The 9,028-nt window shown below is 39.1% G+C and overlaps 1 protein-coding gene and 1 pseudogene across 1 annotated transcript; one reads left to right on the top strand and one right to left on the bottom strand.

The window, feature by feature from the left end:
• The window catches only part of LOC103720266, a 10,121-nt pseudogene extending 8,471 nt beyond the window's left edge, over positions 1-1,650 (top strand).
• Positions 1,651-2,608: 958 nt separating this feature from the next.
• On the bottom strand, positions 2,609-6,220 carry LOC103720253 (3-oxoacyl-[acyl-carrier-protein] reductase FabG-like). The gene is made up of 3 exons (XM_008809864.4): positions 5,776-6,220; positions 4,337-4,566; positions 2,609-3,145 (listed from the first exon to the last, which is right to left on the bottom strand). The coding sequence occupies exons 1-3, from the start codon at positions 6,149-6,151 to the stop codon at positions 2,867-2,869; spliced, it is 885 nt and encodes a 294-aa protein (XP_008808086.1). The 5' UTR covers positions 6,152-6,220; the 3' UTR covers positions 2,609-2,866.
• Between the last annotated feature and the right edge of the window lie 2,808 nt (positions 6,221-9,028).

Genomic DNA, 9,028 nt, shown 5'->3' with positions numbered 1-9,028 from the left:
TCAGGCTCCCCAGCCATGGTCACAGCATATGCTCGGCGACCAAAAAGGCCGAAATGGCCCGAACAAGTGTTGATATAAGAGGGACTGGAGGGCATGTCGTGCCTGTGTAGTTCAAGAATAGACGGATCACAATTCACAGCTAAGGGGGGTGTTTGTAGTTTTCGGGTCATGTTGCTGGAGATCATTTGTTGCAGGAAGAACTTAGAATTGGAGATGGGATTTGATGAGAAGGCAGTGCTTGTATGGAAAGGAGACTGGAGACGTCGGTGGAGGATGATGTAGAGGCCAAGGGAGACGCTGCGAGGCTCGAGAGATTGGTGAGGATTGCCATTTGGCGCACTCATAAAGGAGAATCCTTCACTGAGACCTTCCATGAAGAAGTTGGTCCAGACCCTTCATAGATCCGTCGTGTATTAGCTCTCACGATTGAATTTTTTTTGGGGTGGTGCTCACAATCGAATCTTCAGCTTTATTATTGTATCGTTCCATTTCTTCGTTCCGCCTAAGATAATCTATTAAATAGTTCGAAGTCACATTCAATTTTATATTATAATTTAAAACTTAGATATATCTTAAGATTAACTGCAACACAAGCTGTGATTCCTGCAATAAAAAACTGATTTTGCAAGTTCTTTTTTCCAATCAGCTCTTTGGCATCACAAATCTTCTTTAAGATAAACTTCGACACCAAAATCTACAGAAATGGAGTCGAAAAGAATGACGCCCTACAATTGCTCCATTCCAACCAGTTAGTTCAAGCGAACAATTCGTGGCACTCGATATCACTTCTATATCTTCATCCGTCGATCTCTAGTCATAAGAAATTCTATACGCCCTTGCCTGGGCATTGGAAGATCCGAATAGGGCCTCAGGAGTACAAAATCCTGAGCTTCATGTCTCAAAAACCTGATAATTTTTTATGGGAGGACTCAGGATCAAGCAGGTAATGTTTGAGATACCAACCAGAAATTTTGTTTAGATCCCGCGACAAGTCACAAAATGATGCAGTAATTTGAGCATTTATCAACCATCGGGTCTTTGTGTGAAGCAGAGGTGACAAGTCACAAAACGATGCAGTCATTCGAGCATTTATGACCATGGGATATTATCTTTGCAATATCATCCTGTGTCAATTCCATGACATGAGATCAACTCGACTTCTATCCTCAAATAAATTTGCATTATATGGTGACGTTACATCAGTTAAAGACCTTTAGCAGGGAACCTGCTTTGATCTACATGGTGTCAACGATTCAGCAGTAGTATATAAATGATACATTTAATGCATCCTACTAGGAAATTTTGAATAGAAGCATGCCACGAGAATAAGCCCAGATTTCTCCTCCAGGGACAAATACATACATAAGATGAAAAAACTTATTCCATTCAAATTGTGCAAAGAATCCTGGAGTTTCACCTACTTAAAGATTCAAATATATTGGAAGCCTCAAGATTTCAAATTTTGTAGCTAGAAAATATTAAAACATTAACCAGAGCGACGGATTCCACATCACTGCTCAGTGATGAATTTTATTACAATCGGATTCCCACTTCACAAAATAGTTACCATTAGACAAGCGTGTCAATATGGGCTCGTTTGGTTCGCAGGAAAATGAGGGGGGAAAGTGTGGTCAACGGGAAAGTAATGAAATGCCTCTTGTTTGGTTGGAGTTTTCAAAGGAGAGAGATGGGAAAGTTGTATTCCCATGGGAATATGATTCCCACATTTCATGGGAAAGTCTTTTCCATGAGAAACATGGGAAAGTTACTTTCCCATGAGGTGGGAATCACTCCTTTTTTGGGCTCGTTTGGTTCGCGGAAAGTATTTTCCCTCTTAGGAATATGATTCCTGGGAATCAGATTCCTAGGAGGAGGATACCTAGGAAAGTACTTTTGGCATGTTTGGTTAACCATGGGAAAGTGACAAATTTCCAAAGTGCTTATGTTTGGTTGACCATCCACTTTCCTAGGAAAGTTATGTATAATTCCTATTATGCCCTTAATAAAAATTAGGTCTTTAATGCTTCTTTAATGCTGAAGGGTCTTTTTGGAAAAAAATAAAAAAAGAGTGATTCCCACCTCATGGGAAAGTAACTTTCCCATGTTTCTCATGGGAAAGACTTTCCCATGAAATGTGGGAATCATATTCCCATGGGAATACAACTTTCCCATCTCTCTCCTTTGAAAACTCCAACCAAACAAGAGGCATTTCATTACTTTCCCGTTGACCACACTTTCCCCCCTCCTTTTCCTGCGAACCAAACGAGCCCTTTATTTTTTCCCAAAAAGACCCTTCAGCATTAAAGAAGCATTAAAGAGGCATTAAAGACCTAATTTTTATTAAGGGCATAATAGGAATTATACATAACTTTCCTAGGAAAGTGGATGGTCAACCAAACATAAGCACTTTGGAAATTAGTCACTTTCCCATGGTTAACCAAACATGTCAAAAGTACTTTCCTAGGTATCTTCTTCCTAGGAATCTGATTCCCAGGAATCATATTCCTAGGAGGGAAAATACTTCCCGCGAACCAAACGAGCCCTATATTTGTTAGAAACTTCTATGAGGAAAAGGCCCTAAAACAGGGCAATTGAACGTAGAACCATGTTTGTGATTTCCAGATTGCAAAATAGAGAAATATTTATAACTAAGAGCTGCAATTGCATGCTGCTGTCAGAAAGGGGCGAAAGAGGAACTATAAATTTGACCACCCACTCATTATGGATATGGCCGAACAATTACAATATAAACTGGCAAACTGTCTGCATATTGATACGCTTAAAATAATCATGAGAGACCCATGGAGTTCCGCCACAGGTATACCAACTTATTTAGATCCAAATCTAATGAATCATTATTTAAAGATCAAAGGGAAGAGAAAATAGGAATGCCAGGTAGGGTGACACCTGCATCAACAATGAAAATGTTGCCTGTCACATACTCTGACGAATCATGAATCAGATAACGGACAAGTGATGTCAATGCCGGATCCGATGTTCCATATGTTTGTAGTGGAACGGTCTTCTTAGCCACATTATCAAGCCATTTTCTCTGCATAAGACCTGCTGTAATCTCAGAACTAAACAGTCCAGGTGCTATAGAGTTGACCCTAATGTTATATGCTCCCAGCTCCAAGGCCATAACCTACCATTCCAGAAAACTCAATTACATCAATCCCAGTAATAAAGGGTAAGGATCTAATATAACAACTACAAAATTTCAATATAAAGATTCTTGGATATTACGTTCATTGATATGTATAAATTCAGCTAAGCTGGAGAGCTACCAGCTTTATAAGCTTTGTAAAGATGAGCATCAGTTTTAGGTCATGAATATGATCACTAAAGTTTCCAACACAAAAAGATGTTTGCAGTGTTGGAGATGATTGAATCTGAAAGTAAATGCAGAGCAATTAGACATAAAACCAGCCCACTTCCTAGAGGTTATATATGCAAGGACATAATTAATGGAGGCACACTCGCTATCAACTGCACAGTTCACATAAGGACAGGCAGCAGTAAGGACAATGAAAGTCCCATAGCATCACCAACCACGGCCTAAAGCTCAAGAACAAAAGCAATGGTTACTATTCTGCAAGCTCTTTACCATTATAATAAGATACGCTATGGAGCATAGCTTTAAGTCAAGAAGGTCCCATGAGATGATTGAACAATCTCATAAACACTATCAACCTAACGGTAACCCTCTAAGAATTGGTGCAAGGTTCTAGGCCACCAGGCAGAGGAAGACGTTCATGAAATCTAGAACAGCTGGCAAGTAGAAAGATCTATTTTAACAGTCATAGTAAAGTTATGGAAACAAAGAGGAATCCTCTAAAATTTACTAGATTTTAAAAGAGTCAAGAGAGAAGATGAAGACTATGACATTTGACATCATATTTATCTCCCTAGCACATATTGTAAGCTAAAGAGCCAACTGAAATGCAGCCTGAAAACATTCCAACAACATAACTCTTAGTTCTGATCAGTTGTATGTATGTATGTATGCATGCATGCAAGCATGCTACAAAAAAGCAAATATGATTACAGACAACATCAAGCATGATAAGCAGGAGATCAGATTTTGGAACAAGTGCATCAAATTGTCGGGGAGAATTATGGGCACTAATTTGCAACTGTTAATATCATGCCATTCATTCTTCAAGCTTCCCTAATACAACAACTCAAAAGATGCAGCCCGGTCTATGAATAAGCAGTATTGATCTCCAGGATTATATATAGGGAATTAAAGTACATTTTTTCAAATAATGAATTAAGCTTCTGAAAATGGAAAAAATTGTCAGCATCGGGAATTTACATCCTCTAGAAATATTACCTTAGTAATAGCATTTACACCTGCTTTTGATGCAGTATAGGCAATTCCTCCAGGTAGCTGTCCACGATTAATACCACCAATAGATGAAATATTGATTACCGAACCTTTCTGTTTTGCATCACGCATTTGTCTGCATACATATTTGGATACCAGCCACAATCCAGTCAAATTAGTTGTGATAACATGATTCCATTCCTCTTCAGACCAATCTAGTGGAGAATATACACCGCCTGAGGCACACAAAGAGACATAAGATAGAGTGCAGATTAGGAATCAACTAAAGTTGACCCATCAAAGCAGACGTAAGATAAGAACATAATTATAAAGCATTGAGAATGAAACAAGGCCCATCAGATAGCAGAATGCATATAACTAGAATCAGCATGTTGTTGTTTTCTTCACTGAGTTATCAAGTTTTATACCATCTATCTGTTGTTTGATGTTTTTAAGGAGAAAAACAAACTGTCATAATATGCATACCCCTTAGAAAAGGGAGGATAAAAAAAAGGCTCCATATGGAGAACATAAGACACTGAAAGCAAAGACTCACTAAAATCCTTTATATGCATATATGGACAACCTACCAGTGAATCATGCCAATAAGAAATAGAGGAAATAAAAATAAGGGGTTTCTAGAATATAATACCGGAATTTAAAACGCGAAACCATCAACTCTCATGGTGAGGTGGCTTCGCACCGTTGTGCTCCAACAGAAAAGAAAGAAAGAAAGAAATGCAACTCTTTTTTTGTCTTTTTAAATAATTCTATTTAATTTGTAATTAAAATAATTTATTAACGGTGTTGGAAGAACCGTAGGCATTTGTGCAAAAATAGTATTTTATAAGGATACAAAAATAAATATAAATTTTAAAAAGACATTTGTGCAAATTTGAACTTTTAGAAAAGTCAAAAAAATCCTTTTAAATAATTAGGAAGAGCGCCGATGTTAGAAAAAGTTTCTCTGATTACCCAATCAAAGTTAGTAACAAAGAGAGGTGAGAAATAAGAAAATAAGAAAATGAATGATATCTTCTAGGCACCAAGATGTGTGGCTGTTATCGAGCTATTAAAAGCTGACTCCTCGCAAACTTCATCATCATCATCATAAATAATAATAATAATAATAAAAAGAATCCAACATCGAAGGCTTCAAGTCCTGAAGAGCTTAGAGAAAGACAAAAGATGAACCAAACCTTAAATCAAAGGCCGTGCTCTGGAAATCGAACAGAAGCCAAGAAATTTCCAATCATTTACTTTCAAAGATTCTCCCGAGAAGCAATTTCTACAAGCACAACCTTAAAAGCCCTAATTTTCATCCAGCATTAAAAGAAAACAATAAATAAATCCAGACAACCTCCTGGTCCCAAAATTTCACTCGTAAAAAGTAAATATATAAACAATCCTATACCAAGAGACAAGTTTTAATACTTCAAGATTACCTCTAATGCCGGCGTTATTCACCAAGGCATCGATCCGACCAAACGCCTCCCAAGCCCTCTGCACGGAGGCCTCGATAGCGGCGCCCCCGGCGCTCACATCGAGTTCGACTGCCACCGCCCGGACGAAGGAGGGCACCCGATGCGACGAAGCCGACGACGACGACCCCGACCCTCCGTTGATCTCCTCGCAGAGGGATCTCAGGCGGTCAGTCCTCCGGGCGGCCGCGACGATCCGGCAGCCGGCCTTGGCGAGATTGACACACAAATCGCGTCCAATGCCAGAGGAGGCGCCGGTGACCATCACGACCTTACCCTCCAGGCCGCTCCACGGCGGCCGCATCGCGGGAGATCTCCCCGCCGTCAAGTCCTCCGCCATCGTCAACGCAGGCGACCCGAAGCTTCCGGTATATCTCTCTCTCTCTCCACGGCGAGATGAAGAGCCACACCGCAACAGGGGATATTTATAGGAGGGGAGGATGAGTGCCCCAGGAATCGGGCGAGTCGGAGCGCTCCGAACCTCAAACCGAGGCGGAGTTGCTTCGTAATTGCGGGACCAGCACTAAGAAAATTGTTACGCTTAGTTGACCACGAAGTGTAGGATGACATTTCGTTTATCAATTGGTCAAAAATGTGTAGGCCCCTTCTTTCAGACCAACCGGACTCTGACACGTGTTCTATTGCTCTCCGGCGCTTCCACCAACCCTCTCTCGCATTTGACTGAAGTCAACATAAGTTCTATGGACTTGAATCAAGACCGTAATTTGAACGCATTTTATTCACTTCTTTTTGTGTATAGAATAATATGGCGACTGTTGGGGTCCGTCTTTTTTTTTTGTTTCGAAGGGAAGAAGACTTCGGAGATTGTCGGCGAGTTTTAAACCAGTGGCTCTCCATGGCAGAAGCAGCTCCGCAAGCGCACAGCTATTTCGTTTAGCGAGAGGGACCGACAGGTCTTTAACTAATCTACCTGAAAACCCGGAGGTTGTAATATTATTTTAACTTTGAAAAAATTAAGTTGTTCTTAATTTTCTCTTTCTCAGATAATTCTTGAAATTATTCTTCAAAAACTAATCGAGCCAGAACTTTCAATTCTCATCAAGTTATACACAAATTTTATGGTTTGTTCGTGAATTATTCATATTTAATTTCAAATTTTTATGTGTTGCAAAGTGATGATACCATATATCTTTCTTAACGTGATGTTTTTTTTTCCGCTATTATTTACTATTTTGGCTCTCCTATATTATTTTTAAGTATAGATTTTAAAATATTTTGAAAAGTTTATCTTAGAAATTTATTTTTCTAATTTTTATTATATAAAATTTAACGAATTTCAGAATTCTTTTAGATTCTTAAAAATTAAACTATCGCATTTAGTTGAATTATTTTCCAACACGATGATCATCAGTCCCAAGCCTCTTTCCCATCATGAGTGAGCTATATCCTTATTAACACAGCTATTTTGATCTTTCTATCAAAAGATTTAGAAAAAAAAAAAGTAGTAGATGGTATGCAGTGCATCGATTGTGTACATCGTAGTACCGGTGCATGCTTGGATTATTGCCATGCTATCCATCTCAAAAACAGAAAGCTCTAATTCATTTCTAAAATGAGGAGTGCTAGATATGTACGTAAGATAAACCATTAGAAGGATCGCGCAAGGCCTCTTTATTTTAAAGATAGGCATAGAAAAGATCCTGAATCGACATATATACACTGTTGAAAAAAAAAAATTCTTGCCAAACTCTGACGTCCACATACTTTTGGCTCTTAAAAATGTAGTATCATAATTAGTTATAACCGAAGGAGTCCTAATTGGAAACGCCTTTTAAATTTTGAAAGACCCATAAAGTGAAATGTTGTTATCATCTCTTCTCAAAATTCTGAATCGTATAACTCTTCTCCCATATGCTGCTACAGTGAACAATAGTGTATCATGGCACGCCTGTAGTGGCAAACTTGAAATTTCTCTTAAGATGGCAATGGCTACTTTACTTTTGAAACGTTCTGTTTGGCTGTTTCGATTCTTTGTCAGGATTAGTTATTTGATTCCCATTTTGTTTCCCCTTTTTGATATGGCTGTAAATCTATATATATGAGAATACACCTACTGTATAGAATTAATCAAATGCAAAGGAGGATTATTCATTCTTTCAACTCTGAATATTCGCTCTTCTCAGCTCCCCTTCTTCCTCATTTTCTTACATGGTATCAGAGCAATAAATGGCTGCAGCTTCCCATATTTCTTCAGCTTCAGCCACTTCACCAAATCATGTCTTCACTCCTTCTGAAGATCCGAATAGCCCATTCTTCCTTCATCATACTGATAATGCCCAGACCGTGATCGTCACCCCTCCGTTAATTGGTTCAAACTATTTGTCATGGAGCCGATCCTTCTCTCTTGCTATTTCCATTAAGAACAAACTTGGATTCCTTGATGGAAGCATACCTACTCCAGAAGTCACAGATCCCTTATATGTTCCTTGGTTGCGATGCAACAACCTCATTCTTGCCTGGTTATTAAATTCGATTTCAAAGAAGATTGCGTCGAATGTCCTCTTCATCAAATTAGCAAAGGAGGTATGGAACAAACTGAAATCCCGCTTTGCACAACCAGATAATGTCAGGATCTATCAACTAAAGTAGCAGTTCAGTTCAACAACTCAAGGAACTCTCTTTGTAAGTGAATATTTCACCCAGTTAAATGCTATATGCGAAGAATTACGAAATTATAGACCTCTGCCATACTGTTCTTGTGGTCATTGCATATGTGACGCACTCAAAGGAGTAGGAGAGGATCTGGAACTCGATTATATCTTTCAATTTTTAATGGGACTTAATGATACTTTTGACTCTGTTAGAGGTCAGATTATACTCATGAGTCATTTACCAAGTTTGGACAAAACCTTTTCCTTGGTATTACAAGAGGCAAGGCAGAGACAAGCCCGGGCTATAATCTTTCCTGCACCAGAATCATCTGCACTTGCATCCCTTCTTAACAAACCAAAGAACAAGCTAGAGATCACTTGCTATCATTGTGGAAAGCCTGGGCACACAAGGAAAAAGTGCTATAGGCTTATTGGGTTCCCTCCTAATTTTAAGTTTACTAAGACTAAGTGCCCTTCAGTCAACAATAAATCTGTGGCATCTCATTCAGCAAACCAGGTCATCTCTCCGACTCAAGGGAAAGGCCTTGCGGCACCTCAACTGTCTCTCAGCCAGGCTCAAGTTCAGCAGCTTCTTGCCCTTGTCA

Source organism: Phoenix dactylifera, unplaced genomic scaffold (genome assembly GCF_009389715.1).
Source record: "Phoenix dactylifera cultivar Barhee BC4 unplaced genomic scaffold, palm_55x_up_171113_PBpolish2nd_filt_p 000064F, whole genome shotgun sequence".
NCBI classification, from domain to species: Eukaryota; Viridiplantae; Streptophyta; class Magnoliopsida; order Arecales; family Arecaceae; genus Phoenix; species Phoenix dactylifera.
Note: the sequence above shows the minus strand (reverse complement) of the source record. Positions and strands in the feature narration are given on the sequence as shown.

Coding starts and splice junctions, on each gene's coding strand:
- LOC103720253 (XM_008809864.4), bottom strand. CDS start 6,151: ATGGCGGAGGACTTGACGGCGGGGAGATCTCCCGCGATGCGGCCGCCG. Junction 4,567..5,775: donor GAATAACGCCGGCATTAGAG/GTAATCTTGAAG, acceptor TGTGTGCCTCAG/GCGGTGTATATTCTCCACTA. Junction 3,146..4,336: donor GTGTAAATGCTATTACTAAG/GTAATATTTCTA, acceptor CTGGAATGGTAG/GTTATGGCCTTGGAGCTGGG.